Genomic DNA, 25,126 nt, shown 5'->3' on the forward strand with positions numbered 1-25,126 from the left:
TGTATTTCAATTTAGGAGAAATTGCTACACACCATATGCCCACCTTCTCTATGGCTCTTACACAAGCCAAGAACCAGCCTTATAAATGATATCTTCTTAGCCAGAATCATTAAGTGGTTTCCAAGAGCACTGAGCTTGATTCCAGTCAAAAGACTGCCAAGAGACCAAATGCTAGTCTCAGGTTTCTGCCTGTGGTCAGTGGAGGAAAAAAAGCAATATTCACACAGCTTACATAAGACTAATCAAAATTCCAGACAGGACTCCAGCCATTTTCCTCTCTCTAGCACAGCAGCCTGGAGCTAATACAGGCCTTCCAGCATGGTCTAGCTCACCAGGAAAGCCCAGAACCTAAGGATTAATTAGCAGAAGTATAGGACCCCAGCCTCCCTATGCTAACCAGGGCAGGAGGGGGGGCAGTGCAGGGATATGCTTGGCCCAAGATTTAATGGTTCTTAGCCCTGGCTCCATGTTGGGATCTCCCAGGAGTTTCTAAGTAGGGTATACATGTTTAGACTGTCTTCACTAGCCTGGAGTAAGGTCTGAATACAGACTTTAAGCCTCTAAAGGACACTGGAGTTTGGAGCTTCTGAAGTGGGCTCAATTCTTCTCCTGACTGACACCTTTGCTTAGCATGCCTTCCTCAGACCCAAGAGAAAGTGGGGTCCCCACCCCCACCCCCGGTTATATCCTAGGAGTTATAGAGCAAAGAAGTTCCTAGGCTAGCCCAAGCTCCAGAAAGCAGGGACTACATTTTTCGTATCATTGTATCTCCAGGATCCAGCCAACAGAATAAGAGGGTGATGAGTCCCATAGTCTTCACCGAATGAGTCTAATGAGTGACCAAAATCTAAGGAGTTAGCTGCACAGCAGTGCAGCTGTGTCATTGGCGCTGGCCCCTCTGTCTCAGACCCTGCCTGGCTCCCCTGAATAACAAGGCATGCTCTGACCGCAATCTCAGGCGATTCATTGCCCAAGGCAGTATCATTGATTCTGCCATACATCAGTAAGTCTCCAAACTCCTGTGGTGAAATCCCTTGTGAACACGCATTACCCATCCTCCGTCAGCCATGTATTGTAGGGACTGTGGGTCTGTCTGCCATACAAGCTTCAACCAAGGCCAGACCTTTGCTCCAGCTCATGCAGATGCACTTTCTCCCTGGCTCTCGGTCATCACTGGGGGATAAACCCCAGCCTCAAAGCAACCCTAAAGCCCTGCTCTACATCAGCCTCAATCTAGTTCAAATCCCAACTCCTTCACTTTCCATTTGAGTAAGCCTAAGTGTATGAGCCCAAACCCAGCCTCCACTGAAGGCTATAGAGAAAATGCAATGGCTGACCTGCGGCAAAGTGCTTTTATCATAGGGCCCCTTACCAGAGATTTCCTTGGCCTTTTCTGCAACAGGCTTCCTAAAGGGAATTTACATAAAAACCTCAATCCTGAAAGTTCTGCTTCTACAAAAAGGCAAGGGAAGTTAGGTGGCTGCCTGTGGTCAGTACTCTGACATGGAAGCATCAGGAATTCAAGCCAGTCTGGGCTACATAACAAGATGCAATCTGAAAAGAGGAGAAGGGCTAGGTAGGGAAAAGATGAGTGGGGCAGGAGAAAGGAGAAAATTAGAAAACAAGGGGGGAAATTATCCCAATCATTTCACAGGCTCTCTCTTGTGCAAATCAAGCCTGCATGAAGGGGCTTAGCTCTCTGCCCTTTTTCTTTTGATTACCGGAGGAAGAAAAATTAACATCATTTAGGAACACGGGCCTGGGCCACTATGCCCTGAACTGGGCCACTATGCCCAGACTATGGTGCATGGTGTGTGTGTGTGTGTGTGTGTGTGTGTGTGTGTGTGTGTGTTTCTAAAGGGGGAAGGGCTCTCGCGGTTCTGTGAGGAAAGATGGTGTTGTGGGGTTTTTTATTTATTTATTTATTTTCTCCAGAGAGCTGCGAGGACACCCGTCCCGGCTGCAAACTGTCAGCGCCGGGCGCCGTTCCCGGTTTCAACGAGGCCGCTGCCCTCTGCGGCAGACGGCGATGCGCGCTCCCCGCACCAGAACCCGGCTGGCCCGGCAGCCCGCGCGCTCTGCCGGTGCAGCATGCGGGCGCTGTGACGTTCTCGAATAAATGCCGTGTAACTGTGTAGGCGAATTGAAGCTAAAAATAAGAACGGAAAATCTATCATTAAGGTATCATTGCGCCAGCGCAGCTATGTGAAGGCTCCTATGGTCCCCGGCGCCTGTGTTTGAAGCCCGCCTTCAGGCTTCAGGGGTATTTGCTGAAAACTTCCACCAGTGGCTTGCCAGCCAGACCCTAGGGCTCATGGGGTGACACCGGTTATTATGGCAACGCTCAAAATGGAGTGGTCACCTCTCCCCACCCAAGTTCACCCCTTTTATTCTCGGGTCGCTGGCGAAGCCGCGAGTAATAGAGAAGAAAAAAAAAACAGAGACTCGAACGGTTATGCACAAACTAGTGCATCCCTTTTGCTATCCACCTTCCTCCATCCACCTTGAATTAGAAAAATAAAGTAGGGAAAAAAGGTGAGAGAAAGCTGTAGGAGAGAAAAAATGACAAATGGGGCCGACCCTAGGTCTAAGGTGCGCCGCGGCGGGGCGCAAAGAACACAAACTCCGAGGAGGCGAGCCTCCAGGGTGCCATTGGCTTGAACGAAAATTGATCTGATTTGGCTTAGAACACCCGAAGTAGAGAAGAGGAAAACAAGGAGGGAGGGGTAGGCGTGTGTGTGTGTGTGTGTGTCTGTGTGTGTGTATGTGTGTGCGCGTGTGCGTGTGTTTGCGTGTGTATGTGTGTGTGTGCGTGTGTGCGTGTGTTTGCGTGTGTGTGTCCGGGGAGGGGAGGAGGCGCCAAGGTGCAGCCTGCGTGCGGCTCTGCGCCTCGGCGGGGCTGCGTGCGTGTGTCCCTGTCCGCGCTGCTGAAACGGGCTCTTCGAGGGATTGGCGTCATATGACTCCGCCTGCTGCCCCCCAGCCCTCGCGCAGACCGCCCTTCCCTCAGTTAGCTGAGGGAGGGTCGTGCAACATCCCCAGGGGCCCCCGCGGCTCTGCGGAGAGGAGAGGTTCCAGCCAGGAAGGGTCCAGCTAGGAGCACGGCGCCCGATCTCAAAGTGTAGATCTTGAAGGGGGCGGGGTGTGAGAGAGCCGCGGGAGGGCGGGGGAGCGAGCGAGAGAGAGAGAGAGCGAGGGAGAGCGAGGGAGCGATTCTGAGAGCGCCAGAGAACGGCGGAGCGCGCACCGACGAGGGGCATTCGGATGCCTCTCTGAGATGTAAGTGCGTAGCAGTCTCTCAGGCCTTCTAGCACCATGCAGAAAGCCATCCGGCTCAACGATGGCCACGTCGTGACCCTGGGACTGCTGGCACAGAAGGACGGCACGCGCAAAGGCTACCTGAGCAAGAGGAGCGCGGACAACCCAAAATGGCAAACCAAGTGGTTTGCCCTGCTCCAGAACCTGCTCTTCTACTTCGAAAGCGACTCCAGCCCTCGGCCCTCCGGGCTCTACCTGCTCGAGGGAAGTATCTGTAAACGCGCGCCCTCCCCCAAGAGAGGGACCTCCTCCAAGGAGTCCGGCGAGAAACAGGTGAGGGAGCGCCGCGTCCCGACCTCCCGCGCCCCTGCTAAGGCCTTTGAGGGTTCAGGGCCTTCCATTCAGCTTTGGGGACAGAACTTTGACCCTCTCCTCTAAGAATTCAGGGCGTCTCAGTATCTTTCGCGGGAAGGACCGGCTGGACCAAATTGGGAGGGTGACCCTAGTGAGGGCAGAGGAAGCAGGGACTGCGGGTAGAGCACCGCTACCAGCTGCGACCGCCCTTGGCAGGGTAAACCCCGTAGGAGTGTGTGGGGGGGTGTTGGTGGTGGCGGGGACAGGAAGCCTGAAACTTGGAGATAGAGATGAAGATGGGGTCCAAAGGACCTACTGGGGCAAAGAATCTCATCACCGTCCGACTCAAAATGGTGCCCCTAGCCCCATCCCAACCCCCACCCTCACCCCCCATCCTTGATAGCCCCTATCTTCTGCCCGAAAGTGAAATTCCTTACACTTAGGCTTGGAAAGGGTGAGACAGACGTCGAAGCGTCGTGGTCCCCTGTCTCATGCAGCTAGGGGAGAACTATAATCTGCGCTAGCCTGGCCGAGTTAGGGAATTGGGGTGGGGGTGGGGGAGCTGGGGAGTCGTTATTTTGTGTGATCTAGTGATGATGTGCTTCAGCTGGCTCTGGCCAGGCTAACAAACCCCAGGGTTACAAACAAACGCTGAAATGCGCGGAGGCCAGGGCCGCCAGGGCTGCTGCGAAGCAGTGGGACAAGTGGGTTCTTCTTCTTTCCTCCCCCGCCCCTTGCGCCGCAGCGGCCGCTGCAGTCGCCGCGGTAGCGCTGCGCTCACTCCGTTCACTCGCTTGTGGCGTTGCCCAAAAAGCAAGGCTAAAGGGCTAGGCCGCGATCTGCTGCGGGCCTAGACGTCAGAGACGCGCTAGTTTGCCACTGAAATGGGAGGGGCACCTGCAGCCTCGGGGTGGGAACCCTCAGGGAGAGAGATCTTTAAGCTTGATATCCATCCCTCCCCAGGCATCTGGTCCCCTGGCTTCTGGGAGGGAAGGAAAAATACGTGACAGTGTATCCTAAAAATGTCAGCTCTAGGAGAGGCCTGACATTCACAGGGCCCAGCCCCACCTGGCTATTTGCCCGGATGGAGACACTGAGGCCTAGAGAGGGAGAGGGGGAGGGGGGAGGAGAGAGAGAGATATTGATTGATTTTTTTTGCACAGCGTCATAGCAGGAGTCGACGTCGACGTAATGTTCTGAGAAGACAACCAACCAGGATCTCAAAAACATTCAGGCTGGTGGCAATTGAATTGACTGGGATGACAGCCACCCTTGAAGTCTCCTTCTCCATAACTAGGACAGAGATCTGCACTCTGTCCCTTCACCACTCTCTTCATACCTTGCCTTAGCTCCTTTAGTATTAGGTTTCTGGGGAGGGGGGTCTTGGAAGTGGGGACAGAAATTTGGGGGATGACTCTTGAGAATGACTAGTCAGGTGACCAGGCAGAGGCTCCCTGATGGCCAGGAACAGCAGCTCCCTAAGCTTGTAGCCGAATGTAGCCTTACTGGGCTCTGCTAGAACACCCAGACCCAGGCTGTCTGCCCTTCTGCCCACCCACTGTCTGCAGCCACAGCACACACCTGTTTCTACCAGTAGATTGCACTCCCAGGCTCAGCCAGGGCCCTCTGGTGCCCCAGCTCCCTCCATCACAGTAGGATCTGAGCTCCTAGGTGGGAAGGAAGACAGAATAGGGAAGCTATGTTGATGCAGGTTCAAGGTCTCCATTCTCTGAACTAGAGGACTGACAAGATGGAGGCTGGAGCCTGCCCCTCCCCCTCCCCCTCCCCAGCTAAATGGCTTCTTCCTGTGTGACGTCAGTTAACATACAGAGGTCCTCTGAGCCTGTTTTGTGTACAAAGGGGGAAAATGACACTGGATGGATGGATCCCCAGGTCCTTGAGAACACAAAACCAAATTTTGTGTAGGAAAAGATTTCGTGGGCTTCTAACTAGATTAGGATTATATCTGTTTGCATATTAGGTCAATCCATTCTTGTCATTCTTCAGGCTGAGAAACTGAGGCCCATAGAAAGGGAGTTGCCCTGTCAAAAATAAGACCTAGAATTGACTCAGGGTCTAAATTTGGCAAGATTAGCTGGTATCTGGTAGAACTTCATTTTTCAAGGGCCTTCATTTTACCCAACTGTAAGCCTATGGGAACAGAGAGCAAGTCTGAGCTGGAAATCCCCCACCCTGGTAGCAGTGGCAAAGTTGAGGACTTGAACACATAGCAGATACATAGAAACTGCTTCTTGGTCTGGATGTGTTTGAAGTGTTGTGTGTTACTTCCATATTTCGTGTCCTGAGAACTAAGCGGGTGTTGGGTACTATGCCTAAGAAGCTGATGATCACAGATGCTGGCATCCTGGGGGAACATAAATACAAACAGGGAGGCCCAGCATAACCTGTAAAGACCTGGACTGCAAGGTGTTGTGAGAGCCCAGACTGCTATGACGTCATCTCACTCAGCTGTGCCCGGATTGATCTATGTTTAGAGCAAGAGCAGTGTCCAGGGCTTTGTCTCACACTGGCTCTGCCCGGGGACCCCAGGGTCTCCTGAAATGAGATTGGTGCATCGTGCCCCACCCCACCTCCTTAGCTGCTGCAGGGTACCTCCCTGGCCTGGGCTCTGTTTACTCAGCCCTGGTGGCCTCTCTTCCCAGCCCTGAACAGTGACGTGACCTGAATTAGAGCATGGGTTCCATGTGCCTAGAGATTGGCCCTGAGAGCCCCATACTCTGCTTCCGAACAGACTCAGACATGGTAGCTTTCCCAAAGTACCTGACATAGAATGTCTAGTGCTGGCTTCTCAGTAAGAGATCTTGCCAAAGCAACCTCAGTTCAGCCTGTGCTCCCTCCAACCAGGAGAGGCCAAGGTGGATGGAAGATGCCTTGTGATTCCCATGAAAGAGAAAAAGGATTGAAGCAGACAGCAATACCAGTGGCTCAGAGCCTAATATAAGCTTAGGCTCCATGAGCTGAGAGCCCCTCCTCCGTTGGGCCGGGGTTATTACCTAACATTACTCAAGAGTCTTATCTATAGAGAACATTTCTGATTGGCCCGGTGGCTTGATCTCCACCACAGCCTGGAGACTGGGTATGCTCTGGTTTCACAGGTGAGGAGACAGACTCCTCAGTGGCCACCCTGTCATAGCAGCAAACATGAGACTCTGCCCTCTGGCCTCCCCTCTCTGCAGCTCTGCCAGCCTCACCACCCTCCAGAGCTGAAACCTAGTCAACTCCTCCCCCCCCCCAACCCCCCACCCCAAGCCAGGAAAATGCAAGTAGGAAAAGGATGCTGCTCTGATGGCAATACCCATCACACCCATCACACAGCTTCCTGGGGTCTAAGCAAAGCGAGGGGTGAAGGGCAAGGCAGTAGCAGCTCCAACTTAAGAAGGATTTGTCCCTGCAAGAAGCTGGCAAAGCTAAGCTAGAAAGCCAGCATGTGTGATCGCTGGCTCTGGAGAAACTGTGTGGGGTGTTCCTTTACCCACCCTACTACCTCTCAGCAGAGAGAGAGAGAGAGAGAGAGAGAGAGAGAGAGAGAGAGAGAGAGAGAGAGAGGGAGAGACTGAAGAGGCTCCCTGAGGACACCTCTCATAGGAATGGAACTAAGAAAGCTCTACTCCCTGCCCCCTGTCTGCTGGCAGTAGAGTGAGGGTCAGGGACACATTGTATGCCTGTAAACCTAAGCTTGAAACATCATTGTGGTTGATTTATCCAGGGTACACCTTGGCTCTCCATACTGCGCCAGGGTCAGATCCCACGGGTGCAGAGGAGAGGGTGTTACACTCCAAGCAAGCACAGAGTATCCACACAGTATCTACCTAGGGCAAGAAGTCCTCCCTTGCTCACTCACCAGCCCCTCCTTGGATAGGAATCTGGCCTCACCTGTCCTTATCACACCTCACCCTGATCTGATCCCCCACCTCAAGCAGTCCCAGGACTCTATTATTCTTATATTTATATCACTTTTAACCTTTGTGGTTGACACGCGACACATACCATCCCTACCTGTTTTCAAGGTAGTGTTACATTCTGATTTGCATCCACATAAGTGTTGATCAACATATGGTAACTGCTATATACATTACCTGAACGCTTACGTTTCTTATCTGAAGTGAGTTCAGATTCCTCCTTCTGCTAGCCATTCCCTACATGATCCCTTGAAAGCAAACCTGCTGACACCCCTAATGAAGCCCCCAAACCCCTTCTCCCCCTCCTCCTTGCTCACATCACAAGTCCTCATCTTGTACAGCCCTCTTCCTTCTCTCAAGGCCCTGGAAGTTCTGATTTGGTGATCTTCGCTCCCCCCCCCATACCTGTGGGGTGTGGCCTCTGATTCTCTAGCAGGTCTCAACCTGAAAATGGCCTCTCAGAAGAGAAGTCCGCCTGCACCCCTCCAGGAGCCAGTACACCTCCCAGCTTCAGCACCGGTGGTGGTGTTTCTAGTCCCTTCTTCATTCATATCTGCAGTCATAATCCTTGACTACTTCCTGGGCTCAGCTGGTAGTCTGGAGATGGACATTTCCCCCACTAAATCCAAACAGCAGGACAGTGCTAGGCAACCGGGACAGAAATTGCATAATTAAGTGCCCAGGTGACAGATGTGGAACCCTGAAAGAAAGGATGAATTTCTGTGGTACACAGAAGACTCTAATGAGGGACTGGCAGGACCTGTCATTCCACTGGATGAGATGGAGTTGGGTAAAATGATGCCACATTCTGTGCTAGCACGTTGGGCATGAGCATACAACCAGCTGTGATGGGGAGCCGACAGTGAGAATTGGTGCTGTCCCAGGAGGACAAGCGGGGAAAATGGTAGAGGCAGGAAAAGGTTTTGTCCACAGTTGTGAAGAGGATGCCCATCACAGAGAGAGTGACCCGCAGTGGACAAAAGCAAGCATACATCCAGAAAGGGATGGACCCAATGAAGGCCATGGTCAGATGTTTGACAGGTGGCCCCCTGATAACTGGACCCTAGGGAATGAGGTGATGTACCGGACAGGTGCACAGAGGACAAGACAGAGGACAGTGCCAGCTGGGTAGACCCTGTGTGCTCCCTTAGAGTCAACCTGACATTAAATTCTTTCACAACCTGCCATGGCTTGTTAGCCTATCCTTTGTGTTCTCTGAGAGCAGCCAACAGTGAGGTGCTGAGCTCAGAGTGTTCTCCACGGTGCTCCCCAGGTACTGTTGCTCCAGCTCCACAGACATGGATGGGAAACCCAGAAGACCTGACAACGCTGCGTGACAGAGTGGAGTCGAAGCGTCTCTTCCACCATCCCTGTAGATTGATCATTTAGCTTTCCATCTATGGTTCTGAGAAGCCCTGGGGGCCATGCCCCCACATCAGTCAGAGAAGTCTGCTTTTAACTGTTTTATGTATTAATTGGGCTTCCACATAAAAACTCATCTATATTAATGCTATAAAGTGTTTGACCTTCGCTACAAGTTATTTTCAAATGCCCTTCAGCTCAGCTTTGGCATGTTCTAAATGCAGAATTAAAATGTCTATAATTTTTCTTTCTCTTTATTTTCAGTAGTGGGGATTGAATGAAGACTTTGTGCATGCTAGGCAAGTGTTCTACTACTCAGCTACCCATCTACCCTGCTATGTTGTTTAACAAACAACAACAACAACAGCAACAGCATACAGTTTTGCTAAGTTACCCAGGCTGGTCTCAAACTTTGGATGCTCCTGCCTCAGACTCCCAAGTAGCTGGGATTACAGGCATGAGCCACTACACCCAGCTTTAAAATGTATATAATTTTGCAACATGGTGCTTTAAAACAATATACAAGAAACACCAAGTAAGAACACTGAGTACTAGCCTTTGCGCTCCAGAGTATGACTCTATACTTCCCTTAATGATCTCAGCAGCCTTAGTAGGTCATCACTGTTAACCCATTTTTCAAAATGGTAAAACTGAGGCTCCAAGAAAGAATTCTACTTCTCGTGGTCAAAGTTACAAAGCAAGTATATGCAGGCACCTAGATTACTCTCAAACCTAAGCTCTCTAGCCACAAACAGAACATAAAGACTCTGGCTGGGCACTTTCTTAGCATCATCTGCCTGTCAGGATAGAAAGAGAATCAGGACAAATTAAGAGCAGTGCTGGGGATGTGACTTAGTTAACCTAGCAAACACATAGACCTGGGCTATTCCTCTTGCTAGGCATGGAGGTGCATAATTGTCACCCCAGCATTCAGGGTGCAGAGGCAGGAGGATTTCTGCGTGCTTGAGGCCAGCCAAAGATACTGTAGAGAGATTCCTTGTCTCAGGGGGAGAAATTAACAGTGAGTAAAATATGTCATGGCTGTTTCAGTGACTTTTGTGAAGGCGGCTTTCCTCTTGTGTGGGAACCTTGCAACTCTGCCATGATCAAGGGAAAACACAAGGCAGGCATCCACGCCCCACAGTCCTGACTCACTGGCCTAGAATCTGTAGGAGCCTGGAGTTGGTGTGGTGTACACACAGCCAAAATCACAACTCAGCCCCTTGATGTATATATTCAGGTGCTCCAGAGATTTGTGAACTCGACAGAGGCCCAAAACACTGCCAAGGCCCAAATGCTCCCACGAGGGCCACTGTCATGTAGAGACTATCAGGAAGACCCTGATACCCCCCACTTCTTGTCCCCAGAGGGAAATGCACACACCCTCAAACACAAAGCCTTATTTTCCTGCCTCCAGCCCTAAACATGGAGAAGTTCCCAGCCTCTCAGTAGTGTTAGGGACTTTCCGCCTAGGTGTTTTTGTTACACACAGACACACAGACACACAGACACACACACACACACCAGATTTCGACAGATTTAAATCACCCTGGGCCTCCATGTCCCCATCTCTGTTAAACTGGCTACAATGTAGGAAGCTACAGCAGGACCTGGCAGGTGTAGCCAGTGCACTGTAACAGTTACAACTTCCACATGTGCTTTCTTTTTTAAACAACCAAACCTTTCCTCAGTGAAGCAGTAAACCAGGTCACCAGGGTGCCAGGTGAAACAAGTCACCATGGAGGTGTAACCCCAAAAGCTTCTGAAATTCTTAGTCAGCTACTCCTGAAAGGGGGAAGGCGTTTGCTGCAGGCCATTGCTTGGTCTCTAGCACTATGCCACTAGAAGTGAGCACTGGTAAAGGCTAGACTCTGGGGAGCAATAAGGGTCCTCTTCATTCTCATCCAGCCCTGTGACACACTGCTGAAAGTTACATAATGCTTCAATGCAGTCCCAACAAACACCTACAGAGTATGTGCTGTGCCTGGGTCTGAGTTCTCAATGCCAAACACCAAAGGTCAGAGCTGGAACCAGACCTCCTAAATTGATAGGGTTGCTGGAGAGCCAGGCCAATTGTTAAGTGATTTCTGCTTCAGAGAATAGGTTTTGCTAACCTCTAGGGCAAAGGCAACTTCTTTCCTCCACAAAAGGAGATAATCATTTTCTAGATAACATCTCCCAGTTAATCCTTGACTTTCTCCACATTGAAAGAAAAGCCAACTCATATCTTATAATAAAACCTTGTCAAACCTAAGAAAGTGAAGGGATTAATTCGTATCATTCTTCACTGGGATTCCAAAATTCCTTGTAGGAATGCAGAGAAACCTACTCAAACATTTCCAACTACAGGCAGAGTTGTCTAAATGCCTCCTGGGTTCTTCAGCAACCTCCAGACATTGATAAAATGATTTGGAAGATCGTGGCCACAGGCAGTGTTTGCAGACTGCCCAGTATCCCTTTGCCCCAAACCTGCCCTTCCAAGATCTTCTTTGCCCTCCCGCCAGACTGTTTGCCACCCAGAATCTTTTTTCCCTCTGGTCAGATCTGTGGAGGGAGGGGGAGAGAGAGTAGAGTTCCTGATGAGCCTTACAGTATGGGTATAGGTGAGGAGAGGTGTGTGGTTGTATCAGAGGGTTTCCCTGCTAGCCTGGGCAAAGAAGACAGCAGACTAATTATGAGACCTTCAACTGCTTCAGGAGCTGGAGTGAGCAAAAGTGTGAATGGCGTGCCTAACTTCAGCAGAGACATGACGCTGATCTTAAGGGCTAAGTCACTGTCCCAGTCAGCAATACTTGCTGGCCCTCAATTAAAAAAAAAAAAAACAAAAAACAAAAAAAACACAACATGGTCAGGAGACTACCTGATGGAGTCTAAATGTCCTGACTGCACAGTGCCACCAGAGTCTGGAGACCAAACAGTCAGTCAGAGAAGCTCACAAACAACCACTACCTTGTTTATTCTAGTCAATTAGTAGTACAATTGGCTACTATAATTGACCCAAGCTGAACATTGGCGAAACAAACAACAACAACAAAAAGGCGTCTAGTAAAATGGCTCCTCCCTTCTGCCTCTAGTTTCCGAGAAGAGCTCATTATCACTAATGTCCTATGTACTCTTTCAGAAAGGACACATATCAGATATGTGCCTGTGGAACAGAGCGATGGGAAGATAGCAGCAATGATTTGAGTGAGCTGAGTCCTACAGAAGCAGAGGGTCTCAGCACACACACAAAGGAGATGATGCCCCTCGTAGGGACAAGGCAGACAGAAGTGACTCCTCAGCCAGGCCTTGGAGACAGTGGTTTTCTGTGGTCTACTAATTACCACTGTCATGCTTGCCCACGTCTTCTCTTTTTGCCTACGCTGTAGTGAGTGGGCTCCTGTCCTTTCAGAGAAGTCATTTCTGACTAAGAAAGAGCCCTGCAGTCTGGCGCTGTGCCTGTGCTAGGCATGGAGCTGTCCCTGTTTGCTGAGTGGGTGACCAAACTCATTAGACCAGTTCATTAGTTAATTGGTTAATAGCAAGAATCTCGAAGCAGGTGGTGTTGAATTTACCCCTGAGGAGTGGGCAGTGGGGCCAACAAGATTGACGAGGGGCAGGCATTGTATGAAAGAGACTTTGATGGCACACGGACAGCAGGAAGTTACTGGGTAGTCCTGTAGCCAAAGGATTATTTCTGGAACATATTCAATATAGAACCTTTTCTGACTTATTGATTTACTTACCTATTTTTTTGAGTCAGCATCTATGTAGCCCAGGCTAGCCTCAAACATAAGATCCTCTTGCCACAGCCTGTGGAGTGCTGGGATATGTGGGAACACCAGTCCTATCTCTTTCATTTCGGCTGGGGGGAAGATCTATTGATGTCTCATAAATTCAGAATTCTCAGGAGTCATACTGGGTTTGTGGCAGGTGTTAGGATGTATTATTTCCTCATGGAGACTTCAAAATGCCATGTCACTTCCATTCGCAGTTCGATTCTCTCAAAATTCCTGCCCCCATGGGGGGTAGTTAATGCTGTGGACCTTAGGTGCCACCTGTCATATGAACAGTAGAGAGATAAGGAAGAGGTAGTAAGAAGGACAGGAACCTTGACCAGCAGAGAATTAAAAGATCTAGACAGGAAGGTATGGAAAGGACAGGAAGAAGACATATCTTTCCAGCTCAAATAACCAAGATATGGATCTTTAGAGAACCTTGACTCATCCAAGCTAGAAGCTTGCTTGCTGTACGAGACACAGTGACAAGGGACAAGCCTTACTCTGGGTCATGAGAGTCACTGTTGAAGGAAGAGCCTCTGTGGCAAGCATCACCTTCAGCTTGTCTCCTTGCAGATGTATGTGAGCCAGTCTGGGGGGTGTAGCTACCCTCCAAGGGGTGAGGACCAGCAGACGATATGAAGGTTTCTGCACCATGGGGAAGGCTCAGAATGATTGTCAATATGTTCATGTGCTATCTATCACTAGTCAGCCATGAGGTGGGCACTTCAGAAACTCAGGAGCTCTGGACATTTAATGCTGCCACAAACTTGGCCCCAAATCTCTAGACTGGATCCGGGCCTGAAAGATAACAATATTTTTATCACACACCTGCAGCAAATCATACCAGCCAAGAAATATCCATACTAAATTAGGCTCAGCTGTGTTGTCCAACAAGCTTACTAGGGGCGGTAATGCTATAAAGATAGTAAGAAAATCAAAAGAGGAGCAAACATGCAGTGAGGACTTGTAGTCATGATGGTACCAGCCTTCTCACAATTGGACCTTAGGAGAGCTCTCAACGGAAGAGAGCCTCTTCATGCCAATTGCATAGGTGGAGAAACAGAGGTAAACCCCACTAAACACTGCTCGAGGTTATCTGCCTAGCAAAACATGCTGGCACAGGATCTATCACAAAACACAAGGCCCCAGGGCTTTTCCTTGCTGCCCTCCAAATACAGAAGAGTATGAACTGCCCATTCATTTCTCCTCCCTCAGGGAAGTCAGCCAGTTAGTTCCTCATCTCAAAAGAAAGTAAAGAAAGCCGGGAAGATGGCTCACTGAGGGAGGTGCTTGCTATGCAAGCATGAGAACCTGAGTTTGGATCCCCAGGACCACGAAAAGGCCAGGCATGGTGGCCTCTGGGTAATCCCAGCACTGGGGAGGTGGAAGATGGGAGGAACGTTCAATAAGAGACCTTCTCTCATATTTAAAGTAGAGAGGATTTGAAGACACAAATTACGCACATACACACTCATGCTCACACACACGTGAACACGTACACACACCAAAAAAACAAAAGGGAAGAAGTTCTTCCAAATGCAGTCTCCCTTTTCCTTTAGCCCCACACAGAAATGGAGGCTGGAGTAAATATACCTGTCCCTTTACCTTTGTCATGCCAATGTCCCCAGAGAGGGCAGTTCCTTGTGCAGGGGCAAATGAGGGATGCACTGCTTTATCCAGATTGGCCTATAAAGCCACAGTATTGCAACCCTGCTTCTTACATGTTCTCGTTCTCCAAAGTCCCAGATCAAGGGGACACCAGAACCTGTCACAGCATAGGCCCCACACCTATAGGAAGCAGAACCACACATGCCCTCTGCGATTAGCACCATATGTTTCCCAAACTCAAGCAACATACCCATACCATTGTTACCAGCCAAGGACTGCAATGAGCCCATTCTGTGGTGAGGGAAGGTGTTTCCATTGTCCTTAGATGTCTATGCCCAGTTGTAGAGAGGAATCTTCCATCTGGAATGACTATTCACCGGGAGCCGCTCACAGAAGCCAAGGTTGTCCTCCAGGGCTGCAGAGTACAACAGGAGCCCAGATGGTAGCTTATGTCGGCTTTCCTGTAAAGCCCTGCCAATGTTTCCAAACACCTGAACTTCACAATAAGATGTTGGCAGGAGACATGGAGCAGCAAAAGCCAAGGCTTTCTTAGCTCACAGACCTCGGGGTCCCAATTAGATGCAAAAGGGAGTCCCTTCAATGTCCCCTTTTCTCAAAATCGTTGTCTTCCTTCATTTTTTAGACCCAGGGGCATTCATAATTTTGGCTATCCTCACACCTCCATAAAAAAACTTCCCTTCCTCTTACTTTAACATCAGAACTCCCTTCCCCAGAAGTTTCTCTAATTACCATCCTCTATGGGGAGCAAGGAAACAGTCTGGCACAGAGGAAGGGCTATCACCCTGTGTCCACCCCTGAGCTCTTTGTATTTAGGGGAGCCTATCCCAGTGATAATTAAAATAAAACATCAGATCCAGACTCCAGCTAACCAAAAGCAACAAACTTACGGCCTGGCCCTCTCCCTGGGGGCTTTGCTACATTCCTCATTATGATGGCCACGGGGCATGTGATCAGGAGAGTTGTTTATTATCAGTATTAATGTGAGCCAAGAAAGAGCTACATCCTCCCTGCTGCCTTTCAGAGACCTCAGAGACTGGGTGAGGTAGAGCCTCCTCATCTCCCTCTCCTTCAGCCATTTATTGGTCACTCAGAACCAGCACAGGGTAGGGATGAGAACACTCCAGGACATTCAGGCCCTGACCTCGAAGCAATCCAAGCCCTGTGCGTGGGTCAGTGCATCTCAGAGACTCCAACATTGGAGAGGGAAACTTAGGAAAAGGAAGCGTGTGCCCAGCAACCTGCATCCCAGTGGCAAAGGTCAGGTCCCAAATAGGAGGTGTGTCAGTTGGCTCCTTCGCTCTCCACTTCCTTGGTGTCTCTCTAAGCATCTGGGGTCATCAGCTGGAAAGCAGACGATGCCTGCAGCACTTGGTGGGTATGGGATAAAACAAGATCATGGACGTTATAAGCTCCTTTCCTTTCCTGAGATGGAGAAGGAGCTACGTGACCATCTGCGGCTCCTCTCTTAACCTGCTTCCTTCCCACAGGGCCAGTGCCCACTAGAGCTCTTCTTCAGCTCTTTGAGGCTGGAGCTGAAATTTCATGTGACAAGCCCAGTTATCTGCTTCTTAGGAAACAAGGGATCGCACTAACTCTGCAATAAGTCTCCCCGTCAGACCCCTAACACACTATAAGACACACACACACACACACACACACACACACACACACACACACAAACTACAAGTAAGACAGTAAAATTAGTTTACACATCTCACCTCGTGCTGCTGCTTCCAGCCATTTGGACACCAAGGCACTGAAACACAGGCACCCTGTACATGACACCCCTCCAAAGGACAGGCCCAAGGCCCCTCTTTGCACCGTACCCTGCTTCTTTATAAGAGACAGAGCCAGCAGCCCCAGCTTTGGGTTCTCTGTCCATCTGAATGGCTTCTCAGATTCTCTCTTGACCTCAAAGCTGTCCCCGGAAACCCACATTCTATATGTTCATTTCCCACTCATCCTCCCCCGCCCCAACCACCTATAGAGCCCTACCTATTGCACTTCTGTTACCCAAACCAGAAACCAGGACCTCACCCTGGCTCCTCTCACCTTGCCTTCTGCACCCCTGGGTTCCTTGTTTGAGTACCCCCCTGCCTTTCGTCTATCTGCTGTGTAACTTTTCTACTGCAGCAGGCCATAGGCCCTGGGTACCTGTGTTATCACCCACAGTCTTCCAACCAACTTGAAAGAGAATCAGAACCCAAGACACATCCTCTGAGAAGCTCCTTTTCAGTGGCTGGCTTCCTCTGTGCTACACAGTCCCTTTCACCTCAAGCATAATAGCAATCACATGGCATTAATTGCTACACACACTCATGTCGTCCTTCCTTACTTAGTGACAGGTGGTGTTCAGAGAGCTTTATGGGTACTTAACTCCCATCAACCCTATAGATGTGTGTCTCTGAGCTGGTTCCTCAGCTCCCCAGAGACCTCAGGGAGGCCGGCCCCACCATTGACTGAGCTTGAAGTCAGACGCCTGTGCCCAGCCCAGAAGTGGCTTATGATGTAATTTTCTGGGGACTGTACTATTGATTTGATTCTTTCACCCCAGCATTTAGATGAGTTCTTAGTCAATTTTCATGAAGTAATTAAAGACGTGCTATGTCGAATTGGTACCCAGTCCCCCCACGGAGAAGTTCTCTTGATAGGTGTCCTCTGCTGTCCTTCCAGAGTGCCTGATGGTTTCGAACCGTTTTTTGTTGTTGTCGTTGTTGGTGGTGGTGGTGTTGGTGTTGGTTTGTTTGTATTTGGCTGGCAAATAAGGCTTTATAGGGTTTGTCTCCTTATCACATCCTAGGCCTAGGTTTGGTTATGCCACACAAAATCCTTTTAGATTGAGCACTTTAAAGTACTAAATAGAGTGGTATACCAGCGGACACAAAGAATGCATCTGGGTCCGGCTGCTGCAGTAGCAGGCACTCAAATGCAGCCGGGAATGCTACGGGACTTGTGGGCATTCTGGTAACTGGAGGTGTCTTTTTCTCTGTGCAGCAACACTACTTCACAGTGAACTTCTCCAATGACAGCCAGAAGACCTTGGAGCTGAGGACCGAGGATGCCAAGGACTGTGACGAGTGGGTGGCCGCCATCGCTCGTGCCAGGTATGTCTGACCTTGCTAAGCTGTCTAGGCAGCAGACACCAAGCCAGACATATTTCCTCAGAGCAAGGAGGTGGGGAAGGAGAGAGGAGCATGGAGGTTGTAAAAGTGTCTCTTGCTGGGATCCAGTCTAGACACACACACACACACACACACACACACACACACACCCTGGAGAGTGAGAGCACTGCACTCCACTCTGTTCTAACCATTTAGCCCCATCTTGTCTTAGGTAGGGTTGTATCAACCAAGGCAACTCTTATAAAGGTGAACATTGAATTGGGGCTGGCCTACAGGTTCAGAGGTTCAGTCCATTATCATCATGGTGGGAAGCATGGCAGTGTGCAGCAGACATGGTGCTGGAGAAGGAGCTGAGAATTCTGCATCTTGATTGAAAGGCAGCCAGGAGGAGACTGGATATGTCTCACACTGGGCACACCGTGAGCATTTAAGACCTCAAAGGCCCACTTCCACAGTGACACACTTCCTCTAACAAGGCCACACTTCCTCCAGCAAGGCCACACATCCTAATAGTGCCATTCCCTATGTACCAAGCACTCAAATACATGAATTGATGGGAGCCAAACCTATTCAAACTACTGCATTTCACTCCCTGATTCCCTTAGACTTGTAGCCATAACATAATGCAAAATGCATTTAGTCCAACTTAAGAGTCCCCATAGTACATCACAGTCTCAACAATGTTTAAAAGTCCAAGGTTCTCCTTAGCAAGTATCCCACAGCTCTGGCATCTCTATCACCCCAGGGTCTCCAAGGCAACCCAGGCTTCCGCTTCAGAGCTTCACACAATGCCCTTTCTGGGCCTCTATGCAGAGACACCCCTGACACGTTCCTGGCCTCAGTGGCTTTCCTTAGTTGCAGAGGAAATTTTCATTCTTGATGTTAAAGCCAGAACCACGAGGCAAAGCTGCCAAGTTCTGCTGCTTGCCAGGGCTGCAACATGGCCCCCTTGTTCAATGATACCTTCACCAGCTTTCTGTTTTCAGTGGTTTACTTCACTGCCTAAGCTTGGCTATTCTGAAACTTGCTCTGTGGACCAAGCTGACCTTGAACTCTGCATGCTTCTGTTTCCTGAATGCTGGGAGACATGCCTGGATCTAAGCTCTTCTTTAATTCCTTTATAAACATGGCCACTATGCCTCAAGATCTGGATTAAAGGCAAGTGTTGGTCCAGATCAAAAGTGTGTGCCATCCTACCTCCAGAGCCAGATCAAAGCCTGTGTCTTCCAGTCTCAAGATCTGGATCAAAGGCATATTACCTTCTGCCTTAAGATCCAGATCAGGTGTGCCCTCCATTTCTGGACTGTAGTCCATTCTAGATATAGATCTCAAGATCTGGATCAAAGGCATATTGTCTTCTGCCTTAAGATCCAGATCAGGTGAGCCCTCCATTTCTGGACTGTAGTTCATTCCAGATATAGTAAAGTTGGCAACCAGGACTAGCCATCACAATCCACCCCTTGGACATATCTCCTTATGTCCAAATAAAAGCAATTACCAGGTCATAATAATGCCTAACATGATATAACTATCCCTTGTACAACTGCAAATACATTGTAAATTTAGAGTAGGTGGCAATGTCCCTTAGCTGGGTGGAATCTTGCCCTGAAGTCACCACTCCCTTTAATCCCATTAAATATCTTTAATCTGTTTATCACACTGAACACGGGACTTAGTTCCACTGCACTTCCTGGTGCCCCTTTAATCCCTGAATCATATATTTTGTACTTTTTCTTGTGCAGCTTGTGTCACTTGCGAAACTCACTTTTCATAAGAGTGAATTACAGAACAGAGTCTATACTAGGCTGGTTCGAGATTTCCTTTGCCAAAGCAATTAATTTAAATCCCTTCACCTTAACCTCAGGCAGACTCTTCAGACAAGGGCAAAACAACCATATTTGTCACCAAAATATTGCAAGAACAATGTCTAGGCAATATATATATACTAAAATTATTCTTCTCTAAAATCTCTTGAGCTAGGTCACTACAGTTCAAATCGCAGTGAGCATGACTGCCTTTCATGCTTCTACTAGTCTGGCCCATTAAGCCTCACTTAAAGCGTTCCACTGCTTCCTTAATTCACAGTCCCCAAATCCACATTTTTCCAACAAAAACATGGTCGGGCCTATCATAGTAATAACATGTGCTCTATCATCCAGTAGTTCCATTCCTTGGTACCTATCCAAGAAGAATGAAAAATTGCCACAACAGTCTCCTATGTAATGTTCTTAACAGCATAATGCACAAACATAGGCCATGATGTCTATAACCAAGCTAACATATAAGCAAACCTCTTGCACGTCCACAAAATGGAATGTTACTGGGAAATAATCATGAATCAACTACAGTTATATGCAACAAGGTGGATGAATTTCAAAACCAATATGTTGAATAAATGTAGCAAAAAACTGCTATATGATTTCGGTTATATGACTTTCTAGATCTGGCAAGACTAAGCAGGGTGGTGGAAAGCAGAGCAGAAGCTGCTGCTGGGGTGGGATAGAGTGGGAAGAGCTTCCTGGGTGCTAGAAGTTATCTTTGCCCTAATTCACGGTTTATGCTTTTTATCATAATTGCTCAAGTTGTTACTAGGGTTTGGGACCTTGACTTGTTATGTACAGATTTGGTGTCTTATTCAAAGAACTAAAATAATGGCTCACATAAAATCATAAATGTAGCAAAGCAATAGACTAGGTCAGATATTCTGTCAAGAGTGACCACAGGCTCTAAGAGTGAAAGAACTCAAGGCCCAATTGTTGTTTGGAACTTCCTTTTATGGGTTTCAAATAAAAGATGTTGTTGTTGTTCTTGTTCTTGTTGTTGTTGTTGTTGTTGTTGTTGTTTAAGGGTGTGGGTGGAAATTTTTTGTCTTGATTGATATATTATATATATAATCAATATATATGTATATATATATTGTATTGATTGATATTGTTATAACATGTCTTTTCTACATGTGTCCTTTTCCATAATTTATTCAATTTTAATCACATGCATGCCCAGTTATGTAGTCATAAAGTGGAAAATATGAAATTCTACCAAAATATGTTCAGTTTAACGATATAGTTTACCTTATTGCAAATGCACCCAAAACTACTCCAGGCCAGACTAACCCTCCTACTCCACACCAGAACATAATTAGAGTGTGATTAAATAGAATCTGTCTAAGATTAATGGTTGTTTGCCGAGGACTGGTCTCAGTCGGCCCCTCAACCCTCGGGGGAGTCAGAGTCCCGGTATTCAGGTGAGCAAGGAGTTGGCAAAAGTGACAAACAGACATGAACACAAGGGAGTGTTGATCTGAATGTAATTTCTCAAAGCAAGCATCAGATTTATATTACAGAAGAAAACGAGGAAGTTAGGCAACACATTAAGGTCATCCAAGATGAGCCTTATCCTTAACCTCATCCTTAATTGAGGTTACCCGATACAAAATAACTCTTTACAGAAAACAGAGAAATTCATACACACAAAAGCTAACAGGAACCAGGCAGTGTTTACAACTAGGATCAAAAGCAGCCCCACCTAAGGTCACCTGATTCTTAGAAGCCAGAGGCAAGGGCTTTATGCCCTTGCCACAGTTCCAATTCTAGTCTATTGTATAATCCACCTTCCCCCTAGGCCATTGTAAATTCCTGTGCATGGGAACAACTCAACTGTTGTTCTAAGTATTTACTTTAGTTCCTTCTTACACCACAACCTTCCTTATTCCTAGACCATGTAAATTCCTGCACATGGGAGTAACTCGGCTGTTATTCTAAGTTTATTTTGTAGACTAGCCCTGAGTTTTCTAGCTCTTTTCCAGTAAATTGGAATGCCTGATTTCTTTCACTGTCTACACTGGAGGCATTTCATCTGAATGAGTAGCATTCGTACTAAAATCAAAGCCCAAGGTTAGTTCAACGATTTCCTAGGTTATTGGAACACTGGTGGAGGCTAATCTAACTTAGCTATATGTCAAAAATCATTCCTTAGAGGCACTTATAATAAAACAATACTGAAGGAAAGAACACAGATCTGTTCACCGACTGAAGTAGGGACAAGTTTGGAGCATTCGTGCTACGGGATACCAAGACTCCAGGAGACTAAGTTTCCGCGAAACTTTTTGCCTCAGAGCTGCATCCAAGCTTTTGTGCCTGTCACACAGTTTCCACTGGAGTGGGTGTGGCAGTTGTTAAAGAAAGGAGAGACAACACTGCCTTCTTTAGAGCAGGTTGTGCATGCAGACCAGGGCAGATAGAAGTCCTAGGTTGCTAACGGGATTACAGGTAAGTTCCCTAGAAAGGTGTGTGTGTGTGTGTGTGTGTGTGTGTGTGTGTGTGTGTGTGTGTGTATAAGTAGGAATTCCAGGCTATCAGGTGCATTTTAAAAGAGAGGTATAGGTATATCCCAAGCCAAGCAGTGTCCCAGATTGCTAAACTATTTCCTATACTTGACTTCCTCAACATTATGGCATTAGTATTTGCACTTCCCACAAGGTGTGTATTAAACTTCACATTTTAAAAAATGAATGATGAATAATAGAATGTCTCATGTTTCTGTTGCTGCATAATGAATCAACACAAACTTGTCAGCTTAAAATATCCTTAAAATATTTTGTGGTTCTGTAAATCAGAAGTCTAGGCTCAACTGAGGTTTCTGCCTGGTGCCTTGTGAAACTGAAATCAAGGTCAGGTCACTGAACTATGGACATGATGCAACCTCAACCTGAGAAAGAGGTGGGGAAGGGGGAGAGAGAATGTACAGGCATGTACATATGTGGATGTGGATATGTTGCAAGAATTATTTCCCTGGGGGAGAGGTAAATAATGTCCACCCTGTCTTTGTAAAGTACCAAGCAGAAACCCCAGTCCTACAAGGTTCACCCTGGGAAACTAGAGAATGTATTGGGCTCACTTACAAAGTGGTAAGGGACTGCTGGCAGGACCATAAAAAACCCACACTGGAAAGTCTTCATTCAGCATAGATATATAGATGAAGCCACCTTCTGTTAACTTTCCCCAGACAATATACTCTAACACCTTCCTACGCCCCAAAGCTATATGTAAAAATACGCAGAAGAAGGGGCCAGAATCTCAGGTGACCAATGACCCGCCACACCCTTTCCTTCTATATAGGACTGTCAACTTGGGAGATCACATTCTACAAAAGTGTGTGAGTATGTGTGTATGTGTGTACGCACACATACATACACACATGCACAGCAGCAACAGCAGTAACAACTGGCTCTCTGCCATAGCCATATTGAGTGTGGAGTATTTTTACATGTTCCCAATTTAGTTTTTTATTTACATATACTTAATAGAAACATTCCGTGTACAAAAATAAGCACTGTGGTGTATTAATACCAAGTAGAGACATAATGTTCTCTCACACTGTATGTATCATAGTCTAGTATTATGGGATGCCTCTATAGTGTATGTGTATAGTTGTTTATACGATAAAGCAGCCAGTGTGATTCATATTCAACATTTTAGTGAGAGCTACATGCCAGGCCAGGGGTTAGAGAGGCTGAATGCACACGCCAGTCCTAGGGCCAATTCCATCTCCAGCTTTGACACTGTCCAACTGTTGTTCTGAGAAAACTGTGTGTCTTCACTGGACTTCAGTGTCTTCATTGAGCAAATCAAACAGTCAACCTTTCAGGAACCTGAGTTTCCTTCTAGTTCCGAGGCCTATGAGTTCATAAAGACAGTGCACCCAGGTGAGGCTCACTCAGTCTCCACTGGAAGGTTTCCAGAAGAGGAAGGAGTGGGGTGGAGAATGGAAAGACTGGGTAGAGGTGGATAGAAAGGGTGGGAAGGGAGGGAAAGCAGTATTGTTTTTTTTCATTGTTGTTAGCAAATACCTGAAAAAATCAGCTTAAAGAAAGAAAGACCTACTTTGGCTCACGGTTTCAGACTACAGTTGGCTGACTCCATGGAGTTTAGGCTTATGTTAGGATAGAAACATCTTATCAGAAGGGTATGGTAGAAGGAAACTGTTCCCTCATAGAAGCAAGAAGCAGCGAGAAAAAAGCAAGAGCTGAGGACAGAAATGTCCTTAGCAGACATGGTCCCCAGCTACACACTTCCTCCAATTAGCCCTTCCCCAGGTTCTACTACTTTCCAACGGTCCCCTCTATTTTTTTATTTATCTTATTTTTTATTTTTATTAAATTAATAAAATGTATTTTAAAATATACAACTCAGTATTGACATTTTTAAGTCATCAAAATAATTTATAATAGTTTAATGCCTTTAAAATATACATATCTTCTGAAGCTAAAAGTAATGTGCACTCAACCAGTTTTTAAAATCTATTTGGAATATTAAACACGATACAAGTACAAAAAAAATCTCTTATGAAATCCTCTATGAAAGGAAATTGTGAAAAGGTCCTTATTAGACAGAAACCATTCCATCTCCAAGGGAGAATATTCAGCGTAACTGTGGCTTCATAGTTCCTTTTGTTTCTATTTTGTGGAATAGTTTGAAGAGTATTGGTATTAGGTATTCTTTGAAGGTTGATAGAATTCTGCACTAAACCCATCTGATACTGGGCTTTTTTTTTTTGGGAGAGTATTTATGACTGCTTCTATTTCTTTAGTTGAGATTTATGGGACTGTTTACATGGTTGATCTGATCCTGATTTAACTTTGGAATTTGGTATCTGTCTAAAAAATTGTACATTTCATCCAGATTTTCCAGTNCTATTTTGTGGAATAGTTTGAAGAGTATTGGTATTAGGTATTCTTTGAAGGTTGATAGAATTCTGCACTAAACCCATCTGATTTTTTTTTTTTTTTTTTTGGTTGGGAAACTTTTAATGACTGTTTCTATTTCTTTGGGGCTTATGGGACTGTTTACATGGTTGATCTGATCCTGATTTAACTTTGGAATTTGGTATCTGTCTAAAAAATTGTACATTTCATCCAGATTTTCCAGTTTTGTTGAATATAGGTTTTTGTAGTAGGATCTGATGTTTTTTGAATTTTCTCAGTTTCTATTGTTAAACCTCCTTTTTCATTTCTGATTTTGTTAATTTGGATACTGTCTCTGTGCCCTCTGGTTAGTCTGGCTAAGGGTTTATCTATCTTGTTGGTTTTATCAGAGAACCAGTTCCTGGTTTTGTTGATTCTTTGTATAGTTCTTTTGGTTTCTACTTGGTTGATTTCAGCCCTGAGTTTGATTATTTCCTGCCATCTACTCCTCTTGGGTGTATTTGCTTCTTTTTGTTCTAGAGCTTTCAGGTGTGCTGTTAAGCTGGTAATGTATGCTCTCTCCAGTTTCTTTTTGGAGGCACTCAGAGCTGAGTTTTCCTCTTAGCACAGCTTTCATGGTGTCCCATAAGTTTGGGTATATGGTACTTTCATTTTCATTATTTATTCCTTGACCAAGTTATCATTGAGTAGAGTGTAGTTCAGCTTCCATGTGTATGTGGGCTTTCTGTTGTTGTTATTATTGAAGACCAGCCTTAGACTGTGGTGATCTCATAGGATACATGGGATTACTTCAGTCTTCTTGTATCTGTTGAGGCCTGTTTCGTGACCAATTATATGGTCAGTTTTGGAGAAGGTACTATGAGGTGCTTCAAAGAAGGTATATTCTTTTGTTTTAGGATGAAATGTTCTATAGATATCTGTTATATCTACTTGGTCCATAACTTCTGTTAGTTTCAATGTGTCTCTGTTTAGTTTCTGTTTCCATGATCTGTCCATTGATGAGAGTGGGGTGTTGAA

The 25,126-nt window shown here is 47.0% G+C and overlaps 1 protein-coding gene across 4 annotated transcripts in view; it reads left to right on the forward strand.

The window, feature by feature from the left end:
* Window positions 1-2,903: 2,903 nt before the first annotated feature.
* The window catches only part of Rasgrf1 (Ras protein specific guanine nucleotide releasing factor 1), a 110,293-nt gene continuing 88,070 nt past the window's right edge, over window positions 2,904-25,126 (forward strand). For 2 of the 4 annotated variants that reach the window (XM_021206938.2, XM_021206939.2), the window contains exons 1-2: window positions 2,916-3,591; window positions 17,279-17,388. In XM_021206938.2, the coding sequence (XP_021062597.1) occupies window positions 3,316-3,591; window positions 17,279-17,388 (386 nt within the window). In that variant the 5' untranslated portion in view covers window positions 2,916-3,315. Of the gene's footprint in view, window positions 3,592-4,775; window positions 4,921-8,805; window positions 9,258-17,278; window positions 17,389-25,126 lie in introns of those variants that run through there. The other 2 variants (XM_021206941.2, XM_029543434.1) reach the window with 2 other exon arrangements.

This window comes from Mus pahari, chromosome 10 (genome assembly GCF_900095145.1).
Source record: "Mus pahari chromosome 10, PAHARI_EIJ_v1.1, whole genome shotgun sequence".
Taxonomy (NCBI): Eukaryota; Metazoa; Chordata; class Mammalia; order Rodentia; family Muridae; genus Mus; species Mus pahari.